Source organism: Coloeus monedula (genome assembly GCF_965178545.1).
Source record: "Coloeus monedula genome assembly, chromosome: 19".
In the NCBI taxonomy this organism is placed as follows: Eukaryota; Metazoa; Chordata; class Aves; order Passeriformes; family Corvidae; genus Coloeus; species Coloeus monedula.
The window spans coordinates 9,819,710-9,838,590 of NC_138799.1; the positions used below are offsets into that span (position 1 = coordinate 9,819,710).

Sequence of the window (18,881 nt, forward strand, 5' to 3'; positions counted from 1 at the left end):
AGCAGTGGGTGAAGGGAAGGGGTGCTCCGTATTCCCAGTCCTTTCCAGTTGAGCCATTGTGAACCACGCAGCAGAACAACTGCAAAGCAAAGCCTTGGTGTCTGGAGAAGGTGCTTTGCCCCAGGCTGGGGCATAGGAGCACTCCCTGACTCTGTTTCTTCCCTTGCACAGGGGATGCTGTAAGGAGGTGAAGGATGGACTGACAGAGCCCCAGCAGTTTCTTCTCCACCCGAAGGCTGAGGGGCTCAGTCTGCAGGGAAGGAGCTGTTTTTGGACACAAACATCCTCTGGCTGCAGTGAGGGGAGAGCAGCCACCGCCGTGGATCAAACCCACTCCTGGAGGGGAAAATGCCGCTTCAGTTTGGTGTCTAATTAGATATTTACCAGGAAGGAAGGAAAGATATAAATAGGGTGACAGTGACTTCAAAGGGTGTTTTTTGACTTCTAAGAATAACACCTTTGCTGGCGCCAGTTTCGGGAATATCAGCTGTGCCTGGGTGTGAAAGACGGAGGAGGTGTCGCAGCTCGGTCGGCAGCCAAGGGAGCAAACCCAGACCCCCGGCCCCCTGGCCCTGCCCCACCAGCTGAGGAAGGGACCGAGCCTGTGGAAGGCTCAGCTGCATCCACAGGGACACAGCAGAGGGAGTTTGGGGAAGACGAAGCCGCTGGTGCCGCAGCGCGGGTGGGAGGGGACGTGTGGCACCATGGGGGCCCTGTCCCTGTCCCCATGGGCGGTGCTGGGCCTTGCCCTGGCGCTGGTGGGACTCTGGGCTCCCTGTGTGGTGAGCATGCAGCCCAACTTCATCGTCATCCTGGCAGATGATGTGGGTTGGGGGGATCTGGGTGCCAACTGGGCAGAGACAAAGGAGACCCCGCATTTGGATCAGTTGGCTGCCGAAGGAACAAGGTAATGACTATCCCCCTTCCCTGCCCTCTCAAAGCATCCCTGGTTACACTGTCCTGCAGCACAGGGGAATTCAGCCCTGTGGGACTGGCAGGCAAAGGGATTTCATTGGTGTGGGTTTGGGTGCATGGGGAGGGCAGCCAGAGCCTGGTACCTTGGGGAGCAGATCCATCCATCCCTGCCGGAACCTTCATCTCCCACTCCCTGTCCTCATCCCCAGAGCAAAAGGGGGAGTGTGCAGGGCAGCAGGGAGGGCCAGGGCAGTGTTAGAGCACACAGGGTCTTGTGAGTTGAAGGGTCTTTTCATTTTGCAGGTTTGTGGATTTCCACTCAGCTGCGTCCACGTGCTCCCCATCCCGTGCCTCGCTGCTCACGGGGCGCCTGGGTGTGCGCAACGGGGTCACGCACAACTTCGCCATCACCTCGCTCGGGGGCCTCCCCCTCAACGAGACCACCCTGGCCGAGGTCCTGCGGGAGGCTGGGTACAGCACAGGAGCTATAGGTAATGCCCATAGTGCCAGGGGGCAGCTGGGGAGGTGGCAGGGGGTGACAAAGATGCCCTGGCAGAGGAGGGGCTGCAGGTACTTGGGTGAAACGCTGGCAATGAAAGGAAAATCTGAAGGACCACGTGAGGGAGATTTCACACATCCCCCTTGGATTTTGCAATGCCAAGCTTAAAATCTTCCTTTTCAACGGCACTGCCGGAAACCCAGACTTCTCCATTTAATCTCTAATTGCTTTACCTCACGAGGAATGTGCTGGGTGTTCCCGAGCAAACAGGACTGTGCTCGGCAGCTCTGCCATCCTGCATCCCACACCACGGGCAGTGCCGCTCGCCCCGTGGCTTTGGGCACCCTCCTGTCACTGTGGGTCCCCCTCAGCCAGCACAAACCCTTTGCACCTGCAGCTCCTGCTGTTGTGCTGGCAGAAAATCCCTCTGTTCCTCCATTCCCCCCCAGTTTTTGCAGTTCTCCCTCTTGGTTTGGTGCGTTCGGTGGGAGCAAGCGTGTGCCGGGGGTCAGAGGATGAAGCTGGATGCTAGGGAGGGGTTGGGAAGCCATCTGCTCAGAACACACATGAAAGAGCCTTTTAAGGCTGGAAACAGTCGCTTTGCACAGGCATGAGATACCTTATGCATTTTTTTGGGGTTTTCTGCAAAAATAGGTGGCATTCTGGAACCATGGCCAGCACAAACAAGGAGCCTTTCTTGTAGCTTGATTAAAGCCCCCAGCACTGTGGGCACCTCGTGGGTGAGGGCTGGCAGTGGCCAGAGCTGTGTCACCTCTGAAATTATGTTCTGTGGCTTCCACACAGGCAAGTGGCACCTGGGACACCACGGCCGCCATCACCCCAACTTCCGCGGTAAGGACTGTGCCAGCGGGGACGGGCCAAGGGCCCTGTGGTCACCTTGGCCCCGCTGACCCCCTCGCTTTCCTCTCAGGCTTTGACTACTACTTTGGGATTCCCTACAGCCATGACATGGGCTGCACAGACACCCCTGGCTACAACCTGCCGCCCTGCCCGCCCTGCCCGCGGCATGGCACCAGTGCCAGGTACGGGGCACGCGGGTTCCAGTGCTGGCACTGGGAGGTGGGTGTTTGCAGCAGTGTCCCCAGCCCTGAGGGCTGCCCTTGGCTGTGGTTACCTCCCCTCATGCTCTGTGCACCCAGTTTTCCCCTGCGGGGTGAGGGCTGGGAGCATCCTGTGCCATGGGGACATTGGCACCGCTCCCTTTCTTGTCCCCTCCTCGGCTTTCTGGAAGCCAGGAGAACAGCCAGGCTCCATGCCTGCTCCGGTGACAAGCCTGGGGTGGCTGTTCCCAGCAGGGAGGCGAGGAAAGACTGTTACACAGAGGTTGCCCTGCCTCTGTTCGAGAACGTCACCATCATCCAGCAGCCCGTGGAGCTCGGCAGCCTGGCCACGCGCTACGCGGACGAGGCATCGCGGTTCATCCAGCGGGCCAGGTGAGGGCCACCCGCTGCCCCCTGTCTGTCCCCATGGCTGGGAGAGCTCCTGGGTCACTGCAGGACTCCCCCGCACCAGGGGAGATGGGTGTTGTGCCGTGGTTCGGATTTGGGGTGTCCATGGCTTGGCTTCCTGCTGGAGGAGGCAGCACTGAGGCTGTCCTGGTGTCCTCTAAAAGGGGGCGTGTGTTTTTAAAACCACCAGTTTTGAGGAAGGTCAAAGCCTTTGAGTGAGGCGGTGCCTCCTTCCTGGGCGGAACGTGCATGATGTCAAGGCTGGTGGGGATGGGAGGGAGGCAAACGCTGCCATCCGTCTGTCCATCCCTGCATCCCTGTGGAGGAGCTGGCAGGGGGGTGGTGGAGGTGCCTCCATGGGTGTGAAGTGCTGGCAGGGGCATGTGAGCAGGTGCTGAATGGTGCCCAGGGTGGGACCAGAACAGCACCCGGAGGTGTTTGAACACGCCCCAGGTGTGAGATTGGACCCATTTTGAGGATAAAGCACTCCGAGATCCCTGGGCTTCAGGATGTGCCTCCCCCAGCCCCACAGAACAGGAGGTGCCCGGGTGTGTTTGTCCCCGAGGAGCAGAGTGGCTCCTCCGAATGATGCCCCCGAGCCCTGCTGACGGGTTGTGTAATTTTAGTCCCCATTATTGGCGGATTACGAGCTGTGACTTTGCAAAATGCCTCCCTGCAGAGTGAGGAGAGGAAACGCTGCCGGGCAGCCCTGTCTGAGCCCGTCCCCTGCCTGCATTCCGGGATAACGCAGGCCCGGGGAAGGGGGGTTCTCGGGGTAAGGTTTGTGTAACAGAGCTGAATGAAGGGCTGGGCAGGGAGCAGCCTGTGGGGAAATGGCTCTCTATAAACCTGGGTGCCGTTTTGTTGCACAATACCTGTAGTTTATCCCTTATTGGCCATGGGGTGGCTTGGCCTCGTTTGGGATGCTGAGGATACCCAGGCTCTGGGCTGTGGGGCAGCAGCAACCCTTTCTCCTACCAAACCCACAGCCCTCTGAGCTGCCAAGATGCTCTTTGGCTGTGAATCCAAGTGTGTAAGCTCTGGGTTAATAGGAAAAACCTTTAAACTCCCAGAAGTGTTTTGAGGTTATCTGCATTCATGGAGAACAAGATTAAGCAGGTGCCTGCCTTTTCTCCCCTTCCCTTTGATGGCTTATTCCAGTTTTCCCCTCGCTGACTCATTCAGGGCAACAAAAGAACACTGGATTTGCCACCTCGGTGTTTTTTTAACCAGTCAAGGTTGAGCAATTTGTGACAGTGAGATGTGGTACTGCTCGAGCACAACTGAGCGTGGGAGCAAAAGTCAGGGACTCCAGTTATTGATTAAACGTTTGCTGGATCTTCAGGACAATTCCGAGGTGTCCGTGTGGCAGATGACAGGGATGTTCAGCTGAGCATCACAGCCATCCATGAGTCCATCTGGATACTGGAGTGGTGCTCCTGAGTGGGATGCGAGACAGGGGAAGAGGCTTTCTCTGCTCCAGCGTCTCTGGCATCCCATGGGAAGAGGTCTCACAGTAGCAGTTAGCAAGGGGCACATGAGCTCTCCTGAATCCCCGCGTCCTGCAGGGATGGGCAGGGTGCCAGGGGGACACAGCCCTCCACGGGGCTCCAGTGTCATGAGGGGGATGCAGCAGCTCCGGGCAGGACGGGGTTTACTCATTTTCCATCCAGGTGGGTGACGGGCAGAGGAAGGAAGTGCTGAAACGCACGTTGGAAGGGCCCTGAGAGCTTCCAGGAGGCAGCCGGGGGAGGCCGGAGCCGGGCGCGTGCGCGGGCAGGGACACGTCCCCGGGATCCGGCCCCTCCCCGCCGCTGGCCATCCCACCCTTCCCCTCCGAGGTCCCTGAGGAAGAGCAGGCCTCGTTGGAGCAGATAAATATAGCTGTAAACAAGCAAACAGGACGTGTCCTGTGATGATTTAGGAGCGAGCAGGCAGCGGGGCAGCGCATGGCAGCAAACATGCCGCGCTGCCTCTGCGGGGCTGAGTGGCACTGCCAAGGCCGTGCCCAGGGTGGTGTGGGCATCCTGCTGTCCCCATCCTCTGCCCACATCACCAGCTGGGCAGGGGGACAAAGGGCCAAAATGGGCCCCCTGAGAGAGGGGAGGGAGGTGTGGGTGTGTGCACCAGTGTGGGGTGTTTGGCCACTAGAGATGGAGGAAGGGGCAAGTCCATCCCAAGTGGGTCTACAGTTGACAACAAGGGGACAATGGGGAGAGGTTTAAGTAGGAGCAGGGGAGGCTCAGCTCAGCCAAGCTTCCTCCCTGTGAGGGCGGTGGGTGCCTGGAGAATTTGCAGCTGGGTGATGCACGTGGGGTGTTTTCCCCCAAGGAGCTGCAGGGGCAGAAAGGCCACTGGTTTATGTCCCCAGGCTCAGCAGTGCCAATACCCCAGTGATCTCCTGCCACTGCCATCCCCTGAAGGCTGAACACTGTCCCTCTGTCCCCTGCGCAGTGACAGCGGACGCCCCTACTTCCTCTACGTGGCCCTGGCCCATATGCACGTCCCGCTGACCCCCCCGCTGCCCCCCGCTCCGGGTAGGGGCATCTACGGAGCCTCCCTGAGAGAGATGGATGCGCTGGTGGGACGGATAAAGGAGGTCGCTGACAGCCACGGGAAGGGCAACACGCTCCTGTGGTTTGCAGGTACAGCAGGAAAACTGGGGCTGGGGGTGACGCTGGGGACTGCACCTTGGGGTGGGGCAGGACCTGTGTTTGTCCCCTGCCCTCGATGCTCCCATTGCTCTGTGGATGGGGAGCAGTCCCAGCTGGGGACGGGGGTCCTGGGCTGCTGTGGCCACTCAGCTGGGTGCCCACCCTGCCACCCCCCTCAGCTGCGGGGCTGAAGTGGTGGGGCCGTGACTCATTAAACCACAAATCCTCGCTCATTAAGAAGCCCAAATCCGCTCTCTGTCACTGAGCAGCCTCCCTAATGAGGATGTCTTGCTCCTGATGACAGGAACTGCTCACTCGGCCTCTCATTAACACCCCAAGCTGGTGGCACCGTGCCCCCCCCGCCTTGACCTGGCGGCACTCCAGCCTCTCGCCCTGCACTCAGCCCCTGCAAACAAACTTAAAAACCAAAATCCATCAACCAGCTGCTCTTGCTCGTGTGGGGAGGCATCACAGGAGTGGCAAGGAGGGATGGATGGGTCACTTCTCCTTGCCTACCCCCCACGGTGGAGGTGTCCCCTCTGGTCTTGGTGTCTCTCATGCGGACATTTCTTTCTCTCGAAGGTGACAATGGCCCCTGGGCACAGAAGTGTGAGCTGGCAGGACGCCTGGGGCCGTTCGTGGGTGCCTGGCAGAGGCAGCGAGGTAACGTGGCAGCGTGGGGGGGTCCCAGTCCCCGGGGGCAGGGGGGGGCTGCTCCACAAAGCCCTTCACTGCCCATCGAGGGGATGTGGGCAGCATTCCACCCCAAGCCTTTCCCTGGCTGCTGCCCTGGGCTTGAACACGCCAGAACACATTTTTAATTTCAAACAGTCAAGTTTCCCCCAAAACTGCTGCAGGGGGTGGGCTGGGGTCCCTGTTAGCCCGGAGCTTGAGGTGAGTGATGATTTGGAGATGGGATGTTGCCATCTGCCCCGTCAGGGTCTCACAGCCCCCATGCCGCCCTGAGCAGAGCACCCACCACCCTCCCCATGCCCCGGGACTTTGCTTTTCTTTCTCTCCACCGTTTTGTTGGGGTTTTTTTGTTGAGGTTTTTTTTTCACTCTTTCCTCCTTTTCCGGCCAAGCCATCTGCTTGGTGGGTTTATTTCGGCCGAGGCGGCCAGAAACATTCATGAGTCAGGCGTTTCCCACTTCTGCTTGTATTACGCGGAGTTAACGTGCCAGGCTCGGCTGCCCCTGCCCGGGGTCAGCAGCGAGGGGCTTCCTCCTCCGCTTCCTGACGCCCCGGCCGTGGGACCGCGGCCGCTCCCCTGGGCAAACTGCGCTGGCTCCGTCCCATTCCCAGAGCCTTTCCTTCGCCTGGCCCCGGCATGGAATCGTAACCTTAATTTTCTAGTAAACAAACCCCGCTGACGGCCCCGGGTTGTTGCTCTTGAGCAACCCACGGTCACAAGCCCGAGCAGATGGTACAGAGACTGCGGCGTTCGGGAACAGGCGAGGAAAACACGGCCCCTTCCTAGCCCCTCCTGCCTGCGGTGGAGGCTGGGGAGGAGGTCGGGCTGGCAGAGCGCTCCGAGCTGGCTGCAAACACTGGCGGCGAGGGTGACTTCGGAAATCCCTCGGCCGGTGGCTGCACGGATGTTTGGAGAGCCGGCCCGGGCTGCTGCCGGCTGGGCTGGCACTGCCCGCACCGCCCGGGGCTGCCGGGGTGGGATGCTCGGCCCTCCCAGCCCCGGGGATTGTTCCCCGGCAGGGAAAGCCCCCAGGAGTGGGAGGGCAGGGCAGGACGGACTGCTCCCGGCTCTATATGTTTCTATGTGTTTCTATGTGTTTCTATGTGTTTCTGTAAGTTTCCTGTAGCTCAGTGTTTCGTTTTAGGGTCCAACCCAAATTCCAGGGATGTTTTCCACTCATTTCAGGTGGTCACTGGAGTTGGGAGAGAGCAGCGTATCCGTGTGTGCTCCCCGTTCCTCTGTGCTTCCCACAGCCCCCAGCCCACCCCAAAAACTCGTCTCCCACCTTGGGGCCAAGAGTCCAGCAACAGGGGGATACTGGGAGAGAGAGAGACATTTTGGGGATATGATGCTGGGCATATTTTGAGGCAGGTTGGGGAAGTTCCAGACCTGGTGTCCCTGTGCTGAAGACCTGCTGTGTGTGTGGTGGGACCAAGGTTTTCATCCCGCCACGGGAATGCACAGTTCAGCTTTCCTGGAAAGCCTGGAAAGTCCCCACAGCAGCAGGGCTGCATCATCCCCACTCTGGAGAAAATTCCCTGGTTGGGTTTGGGTGTTTCAGCCCTGTTTACTTCCCAAAGTGTTAATGTGACCTCATTCCCAGGCTGCTCTGACCTGACCAGCCAGAGGTACTGGGGTGGCTTGGTCAGGAAATGTCCCTCTGATGTCCTTCCAGAGACCCTGACCATGCATGGAAAAACCCTGGAAATGCACCCAGGAGGATGAGTTTTTTCATATTGTGCAGAGAAGGGGATTCATATTAATTGCTGTAATTGCTGTGATTTCCTGGGGTGTCTGAGGGCAGGGGGAAACACCAAAAGTTTGGGTGGGCAATGGGAGAGATCGGGGATGTGCTTGGTCCATGCCAGCGTCAGAAACCTTTTCCCTGGGCTAGTCCTTGTGGCACCTGTGCCACACGTGTCCTTGTGGGCACGGCAGTCTGGGAGCATGGATCAGCCCGAGGCATCAGGCAGTGACTCCTGGAGAAACCGGGCCGGGCTGGGGACAGCGCGGGGACTCTGTTGGCTGTGCCCGGAGGAAATGGCTCGGGGCTAGTGCCGTTGCCATGCGCACGCTGAAAGGCAGCGCACAAAGGCTGCTCCTGGGAAGTTTGCTCGGTGAATCGCGTTGGGATTTTCTCTTTGCCCCATTCCCAGCTCCTTCTCCCTCCAGCTGCCTGGGGCCCTTTGGGCTGCAGCCAAGGCAGAGGCTCTCCAACACCCTTCCAGCCGTTTTGATGCTTGGTGTTTCCATTTCGGGGCTCAGCACCCCAATTTTGGTGCTCAGCACCCCAGTCCCAGTGCTCAGCACTCCAGGCAGAGGAAGGGACTGGGCAGATCCCTGTGCATCTCAAATCCAAGGGCAGAGCAGGCGTGCACTGGGTGCTGTTAGGGAAACGATGGATCAGGTTCATTAACTGGCAGCAGGGTTATTAGCAGGATGGTATTTTTAATGAGGCAGGTTTCCAGCAGGCCGGGGCGGGGGTGGGGGGGCTGTTGGTGCTGAGCCCTGCAGAGGACAGAAGCCCCTGGAATAAATTCCTACATTTCCTGCCTGCTCCATTCTCTCACCTGGCATCAAAAGTGGCTGAAAATGCGATGGCTCTGGCAGCCGCTGCATTTCTCATCACTCACTGGAGCAGAGAAACACAAACCAGTGCCCAGCTGAGACCCCTTTCTTTTCCCTTTCCCTCTGAAAAACTCCTGTAGCTCTTCTTCCTTCCCTGGCCCAGTGAAACCATTCTCCTTTGGGGTAATTTACACCATCTCTGCTCTGCACAGTTCCTTTCCCGGGGAAACTCCCGGGTCAGGAGGTTTTCTAGTAGCAGCAGGATGCCCAGCGCTGCCCTGTTCTCCTGCAGGTGGGAGCTCAGCCAAGCAGACAACTTGGGAAGGAGGGCACAGGGTGCCAGCCCTGGTGTACTGGCCTGGCCGTGTCCCTGCCAGGAGGACGAGCCATGCTCTGCTCAGGTAAGAGCCCCTCGGTGAGCAGGGTGGCCCCATTGGGAAGACCCCCGTCCCTGCACTGTGACCCAGGTCATCACCTGGATTTTGGCAGCAGCAGCTGCCTGCACTGGTTCTTCCCTGCCTTGTGCCAGACTGTACTTTTGTCCTCTCCCAAGACTTAATGCTTCAGCAGAGAGGAGCTGAAAGGGCTTTTTGTGAGGCTGGAGGGTTGGCGCTTGCAGCCACCGGGCTCCGTGTGCTCCTGGCCGCGGTGGCCAAGGGCCTCCCGATAATTAAAAGATGACGATGTTCTCTCTCCCCACCAAGGAGCAGGCTCAGGCTTTGTGGTCTGTGAATGGCTTTATGTGGAGGAGGGTGCGGTTGTGAGCAGGGCTGGCTGGAGAGATGGAGCTGGCATCCCCTGCAGGATGCGGCCGGGCCGGGATCCGGCGGCAGCGAGGGCGAGGGCTGCTGCCCCCCGCCCGTCCTCACTGGGGAGGGCGGCAGGGAGGGTCTGTATTGCCCCTCTCCATGCAGCACTTGCACCCCTCCACGTGGAACTGCACCTCTCCTGACAGCCCTCCCTGGCAGAGGGCGTGGGGCACAGCCTGTGCTGGGGCAGGGCGGGGGGAATGTCCCCTTTCATCCCTGGGGTGGTGGGGCTGGAGGGTTGTTGGGCATTGGGATGCTCCGTCCCCTTTCATCCCTGAAGCACACAGGGTGATGGGGCTGGAGGGTTGTTTGGTGTTGGGAAAGAATGTCCCAGCTGCTGGAATCGAGTCCTGACTGGTGGGCCCTGGGGCAGCGTTGGGTGTTTCTAAGGTCCGTGAGATAAGCTGGAGACACTCATTCGTTCCACAGCCCGAGGGCAGCTCTGGGAGCTGGATTTTTGCAGGCAGGGGAAGGTTTGAGCCATAAGCTGAGTCACTGGTGTCTGGCGGAGGGGATGGGGTGCACGTAGCACCCCATGGTTTTTTGCCTCCAAATCCTTGCCTGCCGTGGGACGTGGGGCAGAGCTGCCAGACCCTGCCCACTCGGGCAGCTGGGGCAGCATGTGCAGGGTCAGTGCCCGTCCCCATCCCCCTGTGCCACCAGCCTTTCCCTGCAGCCTTGCCTCCAAGCCCAGGAATTCTGATTATCTAATCACAGACCTTATCTCCTGCATTTCCCAGCCCCAGTCTGACAGGTTGGACAGCTGGAAATCTAGAAATCCAGCAGAGGCACGTGCAGCACTCCAGGTGCTTGGAAAGTGACTGGAGCTCCCCAGGAGTCACAGAGCAGCTGGTGTCCCCCACAGCAGAGCCTGGCACTGCCACAGGGCCATGCCCAGCTTTGCAGGGTGATGCCCTGGCATCAGGACAGGGCACCCCCTCTTTGGGAGGCAGCACAGAGCCAGCCTGGGGGGCGTGAGCAATGGGTCATGCTCGGGAAAGTGTCACCACTGCGATCCCAGCCATGGCCCGAGGTGGGACAGGGAATGTGGAGGGACACCGAGGGACAGGGAGGTGCTCACAGGATAGGTGGCTTTTCTCTGTGCCTCTGTCACCCTCGGGGACAGCCCCCAAAGATGAACATGTGCAACAGGGACATTGAAATCCCCCCAGTTGAAGGGGAAGACCGAGAGGCTGGGGAGCGAATGAAATGTGTGTGCGGGAGAGGCTGGAGAGCCCTGTGCACACGCAGAGGGACCTCAGCCTGGTGGGATCCCCGGGAAGAGCCAGGGCTGGGCAGGGAAAGGCCTTACCCATCGCACGGATCTCCTCTTCCCCTGGGGTTATGGAAACACCTGCCTCGGGCAGGGAGGCTGCTGGGACTGCCCAGGACCTCGTGGCTCCGTGTCCTGCCTGGCCAGGGAGTGCAGGGGTGAGCGAGGGTGAGCATGCCCAGGGGCCGGGGAGCTGCAGCCAGCAGAGAAACGCTGATGCCTCACCACAGACCAGCACCTGCACGCCAGGCTCTGCACAAAACTGCCTTGTCTGCTTTTCTTAATTATAGTTAATTGCCAGAGCCACCCACTGTGCTTCTGCCCTTCCCTGCCCCAACCCGAAGTAGGGCACGGAAGAAGTAGGTCAGGAAGGTGGTGAAGGAGGAGATTGCACCATCCTGGCTGTGCCGGCGGCGTGGGGCTGGGCAGGTTGGCTGAGCTGCTGGGGTGTGGGGAGAGCTGCTGCAGCTGCCTGCACCCTGCCATCGCCAGGCAGGGCAGGGTTTCCCTGCCATGTCATGCCTGGGATGCCGGGATGCCCAGCACCATGGCAGGGCAGTGCTCCCGCCAAGTCCTGCCCGGATGTGGGGATGCCCACTGTCTCACAGGAAGGGAGCTGCTGTCCTTGGGCACTGCCAGGCCCTTTTCCCTCCGTGTTCAGGCAGCAGCAGGATGGTGGAGTGTTGATGTTGAATGTGTTGAATCTTTCTTGGCAGGGCAGGGGTTGGCAGTGGGGCTTTCCCTCAAGCACGGCTTTCCCAGCTTGGCTCCCAGGATGTGGCCACTGGCTTTGATGCCAGCTTCCACCAAAATCCTATTTTTCATGTCTTTTCCATGGGTTACACCTGCCCATGGCTGGGGGAATCTTCAGCCACCTCTGCCCTCAATCATGTTGTCCTCCCACCCTGGTGATGCTTTCCAGAGGTCCCATCCACTGGTCAGGGCTGCTTGGGAGCATCCACATGCATTGAGGTGGGAGCTGGATTGGGGAGGTGCTGGGCACCCCTGGGACCAGGGACAGGCTGCCCAGGTGAGCTGCTGTTTTGGGGGACCTGCTGTGCCCCCAGCGAGGTGCTGCAGGGACTGCAGTGGAGAGCCAGGATGTTTTTGGGCACCTCCGGGCCAGCCTGGCTGGGGGGGCCGTCTCGGTGAGCGCCGGCCGGGGCTGCCTCGCAGCAGTGTTTGTTCTTATTTGTTCTCTCTGTCTCTTAGCAGCTGAATTAAAACTCGTTCAATGGGAGAGCTGAGGGCTGTTAAACCCAGGGCTCTTTCCTCTCTCTGCTCACGCAGCTGCCATCACACACTGGGCAGGAGACACGCGGGGGCAGGGTCATAGTGGTGGCAGAGCCATGGTGATCAGGTCACAGTGCCAGGACCACGGCAGCACCCCGATGACCCCAGTTCCTGGTGCTTTTGCCTCCTGTACCAATTTCCTTGCTCCAGCCAAGCCCTCAGAGCTGCTGGCACGGGAGTTTTGTAGCCAGAAGGGTGAGGGTTGAGTCCCTGTTGGCAGCACTGCAGCTGTCACCTCCTGTGCCACAGCCTCGTCCCCGAGGGCAGCGCTGCGATGTGTCACTTGGCCACGCTGATGTCCCGCTGTCCCCTGGGGCCATGGGACACCCTGGTGTGGGTGGTTCCTTTTAGAGATGTGGGGTCACCTTGTGACTACATCTGTGAGGGAGGGATGCTGTTGGTGGTACCAGGGGGACGGACACTTGTGCCCCACAGGATGTGGAGGGTGTGGACTGGATGTGGGGGCTGCGAGCAGGATGTTCCCATCCCACTGGAGTCGAGTCTGGACCCCTCTGGGACACAGGGCCGGCAGAGGGGGAGCCTGTGCCCAGGCTGTGAAGGGCTGGGAGCAGGGCTGGGTGATCCCCACCCCACCCCTCCTGCAGCCCCTTCACACCACACGGATGTGTCAGGTGGGGACAGGCAGCAGGTGGGAAAGTGGGGACTGTCCCTCTCTGCATCCTCACGGAGCTGGTGGGACTTTGGGCCACCTGCCCCTTCCCCGTGTCCCTCTGCTCCGGGAAGGACTGGGGTGAGTCCCAGGTGCTCTGCTATGGCTGAGGCCCTGCACAGGCTGGAAAGGCTGAGGGGGTCTGTGGGACACGGAGCAGCTCCGCTCTCCTGTTCTATCCTGGCTCGTGCTGCGCCCTGCAGCAGCCACACCGCATTTCCTGGGGTGCCAGGAGCTGCTGGCACCAGCCTGAAAACCCCTGTGCTGGCACTTGGTGCAGACGGTGACTGACCTGCTGCCTTCCCGTGCCCAGGGGGCTCAGGAGGGCGGGAGGGGCTGTGGGTGCAGGGTTTGCCAGGCACATCCTGACTGAACCCGAGCAGCTGGCTGGGGGTGTGAGGGGTGTGAAGCCAGGGCTTGCCAGGAACAGGGCTGGGTTCAGCCTTTTCGGCTGTTGGGAGCTCCTCTTGTGAGGGATGTGGGGCACAGGTGAGGTTGGGGGGACCCTCCATGGATTCTCACTCCTTGCTGTGATGACAGTCCCCTCTTTCCCCAGTGTCCTGGACATCTTCCCCACGCTGGTGGCCCTGGCTGGGGCAGCGCTGCCCCCAAACAGGCGCTTTGATGGCTTGGATGTGTCCCCAGTTCTCTTTGGCTGCTCGGATGTAGGGCACAAGGTAAGGCAGAGCCACCCCCCGGTGACAGCCCCTCCTGACAGCAGGAGCCTGAGCTAAAACAGGTGAGTGGGGATGGAAAAAGGCTCAGACTGGTGATGTGCAGATCCACAGGAGCGTCAGCCCCTGGTCTGGAGGAGGAGAAGGACAGCTGGAGACGGCTGGGTGCTGTACCAGGCTGGGCTTGGGATATCAGGGTAAAAGGGCTCTGGGCTAATGAAGATGGTTTTGTGCTTCGTTCACAAATCTGGGATTAGAAGTGGAAGTGCCTGTGCCTGCAGCTTGACACCTTCCTGCGTGCCTCAGAGCTGTGTCTGTGATCCCAGGGACTCCAGCCCAGGGATGCCCAGGCTTGTGGCAGCCTGCAGTGCCCAGCACAGCATCTTTCTCATCCCAAAAGGTACATCAAAATGGGGAGATTCCAGGGGCTCAAACCTGGTTATACCCATTTATTTATCATACCAGATCAAGGTGTAACAAACCCCTTCTCCTCCCAGCTCTGGGGTGACAGTGTTCCAATGGGACAGCCCACCCCATATCCTGCAGCTCTGTCATACAACCAGCTGCTGGCAGCTCCTTTAACCCCAAAACCCACAGTTTGCAGGACAAGCAGGATGGCCACACGGTTGTCTCAGAGTTGCACGAGATTTTTGCAGAACCAAAAGAATTTTAAAAAGGCGGCTTTAATAGCAGTCCCATGGATAAATCCTGAATTTGCTTTTAAAGTACACCCTCCTGCAAGCACCGCGAGCCAGCTCCCAGCGGGATCTTGGATTTGCTTTCTGTGTCCATCAGGGGTTTGGTATTTGCTTTGTATTTATGGAACCCTCTGCTGAACCGGGAGATGGAGCAGGGAAGAGGATGGGATGTGTCCAGCGGGCTCCACTCTGCTCCTTGGGATTAACCCTGCTCTGCACGGGCAGCGCTGGGAGCAGGGCACTGGGGGGCTGCTGGCAGCAATGGTTTGCTGGGAATGATGGTTTTCTGGGAGCAATGGTGTGCTGAGAGTGGTGGTTTTTTGGGAGTGATGGTTTGCAGGCAGCCATGGTTTGCTGGGAGTGATAGTTTGCTGGGTGTCAGGGTGCAGCCATTCCTGTGTGGAATTCCCCCCAGGGGGTGGGATCGCACTGCCGTGGGATGGGGTGACCTGGGAGGGGACACACAGCCCCGTGGGGTGGTCGGGAGCAGGCGTGTCCCCGCTCCCTCCCCTCCTGGCTTCCCCCCTCTCACCCCCTGCTCGCGAGTGGCCGATAGTGACCCCCGTGCAGGGTTTCTCTTGACACAAATCCTCCTGAAAGCAGCTCTCTCGCTCACTTCAAAGCCCAATTTCCACACATTCCTAATTGGGGTGGCTGGAGCTCCCAGCGTGGGCTGCCCGGGTGACATTGTCCCAGTGTCCCAGCCTGTGCTTGTCACTGGCACAGCCGGGAACGGGGCTGGGGTGACACCGAGGTCCTGCTGAGAGCGAGGGCTGTTGTCAGGAAAAATAAACCACGTCCTCCAAGGAGCACCGAGAGTACCAGGGGCAGTAAATCCCTCTGTCCGTCAGCTGAATGTGAATAGCCCAGAGAACCAAGTTCAAGCAATGAATTTTCAGGGGAGAAAAGGCTTTTTTCCCTCCCTTCTCTATTTTTTATTTATTAAAATAATAGTTATGGATTAATGGAAGAGTTCCAGACCTGGGAATGTTTCTTGATTCAAAACAAGCTCCTTAATTATGCAGTAAATTATAACATATTTTCTAAATGTGGGGTTTTAAGAGGCTTAGGAACATGGTTGTTGGTAGGAAGGGAAGTTTGAGTGCCCTTGGCAGCAGCCCAGCTGTGCTGTTTAAAGGCGTAGGCAAAGCTTAAAGGCTGGAGACAGATGAATTCGTTCAGTTCCTGGTCCCTTGGCTTCATAAGGCCTTGAATATTTGCTGATTCCTCCTTTAGAGCTCTTTTATCCTGCCTGAGGAGTGTCAGCAGAAGGGGACTCTGCAGCAGAGCTTCCTCCTTGCACCAGGCTCACCCTCCGCCACTTCTTCCTCTTTACACCCTTCATATTTCTCCCCTAAAACATAAAGATCCAACCAAATTCCAAAATAATTTACCTTGCAATGGAGGGCAATAAAGGAAAGTGAGAGGATTTGGAAATCACCCCCTACCGTGAATCCTGGCATTTCTTGGATGAGGTTCCAACCAGTCCTGTGAGGCAGTGGCTACATCTGGACCAGGCAGTGTGGGATGGACACCTCTGGGTGCCTGGGATCCCGGGAGTGCTCTGCCAGGCAGTGTGGGATGGACATCTTGGGGTGCCCAGGGTGCCTGGGATGCTCCCTGAGGGGCAGGGCTCCGTGCCGGGCACCTGCTCAGGCACTGCTGCGCTCATCAGCTGTGAGTGCTGTTACTAAACTTGGCACTGCAGCTGCCTACAACTCCAGCAGATGTTTCTAATTCTTAGCACAGTGGAAATTTCTTGAATCACTTTTAACTCAAATTCCCGGGGAGGAAACCTCAAGTGACTCATCCCTCAGTGAAGGCTTTGGCTCCACGGCAGATATTATCAGAGAGAGGAGCCGCTGGAGTGTCCAGCTCACTTGTCTCCTCACTCCCCAGTGCCAGAGCAGCTGTCCTGTGTGGATCAAGTGTCCTAAATACCAAAAGTGAGAGAGATTCGACCCACCCTTCCCTCCTTCCCTTGCTCCTCAACCCATTCCCTGGCTGTTGTCAGGGAAGGGAGCCCTTGCACAGCGGGGTGAGTCAGACGGACAGGAGGGATGTGGGAGCGACGTTCCAGCACCTCACCTTCCCCTCTGCCTCGCATGAGCTCACCCGCAGCTCGTGGCTGTGCTGGCTCCCGGCCGGTGCTCAGCTCCCTTGGATGTCCCCACTGCTGGCGGAGCTGTGAGCACCCAGGGAGGTGCTGAGTGACACAGAGCACCTGAGACCACCCTGGCTCCCAAATATTACACAGGCATTTAGTGATAGGGCAAGGGGGAATGGTTTTGGTGTAAAAGGCGGAGATTTAGACTGGATGTTAGGAAGAAATTCTGAATTTTAAGAGTGGGGAGGCCCTGGCACAGGTTATCCCAAGAAGCTGTGGCTGCCCCATCCCTGGAAGTGTCCAAGGCCAAGTTGGACAGCCTGGGACAGTGGAAGGTGTCCCTGCCATGGCAGAGGGTGGAATGGGATGGGCTTTGAGAGCGTTCCAACCCAAACCATTCTGGGATTTTATGATAATCTGCCCTGCTCTGCTGGAAGCCCCCCCACCTTTGTGATCACTTTCTTACCATAGAATCAGGAGGAATTCAGAGGCTCCTGCCAGTCCAGGAAGGTCCAAGGGAGATGCTGGTGTTTCCTGGGGCCCTTTTGCCATCATTCCACCCTTCAGCAATCACAGATCTGTTGGTTGCTCAGAGTCCAAGGCCTGAATGGTGTCTGTGAATGTGTGCAGGGGTGGGATGTGGCTCACCTGGGGAGGGAGTGGATCTCATGGAACATTCTGTCCTTCCTGCAGGTTCTGCTCCACCCCAACAGCGGTGCAGCTGGGAAGGTCGGCGAGATCGAGGCACTGCGGCTGGCTCAGTACAAGGTGTTCTACATCACAGGTACTGTGTCCCTACCAGAGGTAGTAAAGTCTGGGAAAGAACCTCTGGAATTCTTAGATCCCTGCAGGTACAGACGAAAACCCCACAGGTTAATTCAACCAAGAGCAGACTCAAGGATGTGCCGACCCGTGTCTGCAGGATGGTGCTGCAGCCTGGGGTTGGCCTCAGGAATGCTCTTGGAATAAGAGCTGGGATGGGGTGGGGATGGGCTGTCCTGGGGGGGTGAGGAGTGCAGAGGTGATCCCTGGACCCCTGTGACCCCAGGGGTTTTCTCCCATTTCCTCCCTAGGAGGGGCCATGGCCTGTGACGGCAGCACTGGGCTGGCAGTGCAGCACCAACCACCCCTCATCTTCAACCTGGACCGTGACATCCAGGAGCAGGAGCCTCTGGATGTGGCATCCAGAGAGTACCAGGCAGTGCTGCCTGCCATCAGCAGGGCTTATGCTCAAGCTCTGCAGGACATTGCAGCAGACAATGTCTCGGTTGCAGATTATTCCCAGGATCCGGCTGCAATTCCCTGCTGCAACGTGCAGCACGTGGGCTGCCGGTGCCGCGGGGCTCACGGAGCCACGCTGGATCCCCACGTGGAAAAGAGAACACCACGGCTTTGTCTGTAAGCAAATAATTGCTCAGGCTGCTCCTTTCCTGAGTCTGGTGTCTGTGAACTCCAGGCCGGAGGTTGGCCATGGGGAGGGATGGAGGCTGCGGTTTCCTCTGCTCCGTGCTGGGAAGAGGGAGGTGAGTTGGATGTGGGACTGGGGGAGCACACAGAGGGTTCCCTTTGGACCCTGGGCATGTGGAAGGCTTTTTGTAGGGCTCTTTATCTGGGAAAGAGACAGTTCTTGGATTAAAAGTACCTTCTGTGAGAGCTGGCTTTGGGAGAGGATTCCTCTGGGAAATTTACTTGCCTTTCCCCTAAGAAGAGACCTTACAGGAGCAGCTGGTGGGAGTGCAAGGCAGGGGAGGACAGGGCACAGCCTCTGAGCAATCAGCCCTTCTGGGGCAGAGACTTTGAAGTTTGGTGGCTGCAGAGAGAAAATTCCTGGTTGGCACAAGGGGAGTGCTCTGGGAACGGAGCACCTGCCCTGCCAGCTGCCTGCTGAGGTTCATTAGCGGGGTCATGGCAAGACCCAGCTGTCTGTGGAAGGAAGGAAGGAAGGAAGGAATTCGGAAGGAAGGAAGGAAGGAATTCGGAAGGAAGGAAGGAAGGAATTCGGAAGGAAGGAATTCGGAAGGAAGGAAGGAATTCGGAAGGAAGGAATTCGGAAGGAATTCGGAAGGAAGGAATTCGGAAGGAAGGAATTCGGGAGGAAGGAATTCGGAAGGAAGGAAGGAATTCAGAAGGAAGGAATTCGGGAGGAAGGAATTCGGAAGGAAGGAAGGAAGGAATTCGGAAGGAATTCGGAAGGAAGGAAGGAAGGAATTCGGAAGGAAGGAAGGAATTTGGAAGGAATTCGGAAGGAATTTGGAAGGAATTCGGAAGGAATTCGGAAGGAAGGAATTCGGAAGGAAGGAATTCGGAATTCGGAAGGAATTCGGAAGGAAGGAAGGAATTCGGAAGGAAGGAATTCGGAAGGAATTCGGAAGGAAGGAAGGAAGGAATTCGGAAGGAATTCGGAAGGAATTCGGAATTCGGAAGGAATTCGGAATTCGGAAGGAAGGAATTCGGAAGGAAGGAATTCGGAAGGAAGGAAGGAAGGAAGGGGGTCCTGGGCTGTCCCTGAGGGCTGCCATCTGTGTGGGAAGGATGCTGGACTCGCGGTGCCGCAGTGG

The 18,881-nt window shown here is 58.4% G+C and overlaps 1 protein-coding gene across 1 annotated transcript; it reads left to right on the forward strand.

The window, feature by feature from the left end:
* Positions 1-704: 704 nt before the first annotated feature.
* ARSG (arylsulfatase G) lies at positions 705-17,725 on the forward strand (the record flags this gene model as incomplete). Its single annotated transcript, XM_082294070.1, has 11 exons — positions 705-907; positions 1,219-1,406; positions 2,219-2,266; positions 2,346-2,457; positions 2,728-2,868; positions 5,338-5,528; positions 6,120-6,200; positions 9,092-9,200; positions 13,401-13,521; positions 17,017-17,107; positions 17,397-17,725. The coding sequence occupies 11 exons, from the start codon at positions 705-707 to the stop codon at positions 17,723-17,725; spliced, it is 1,614 nt and encodes a 537-aa protein (XP_082150196.1).
* Positions 17,726-18,881: the final 1,156 nt, after the last annotated feature.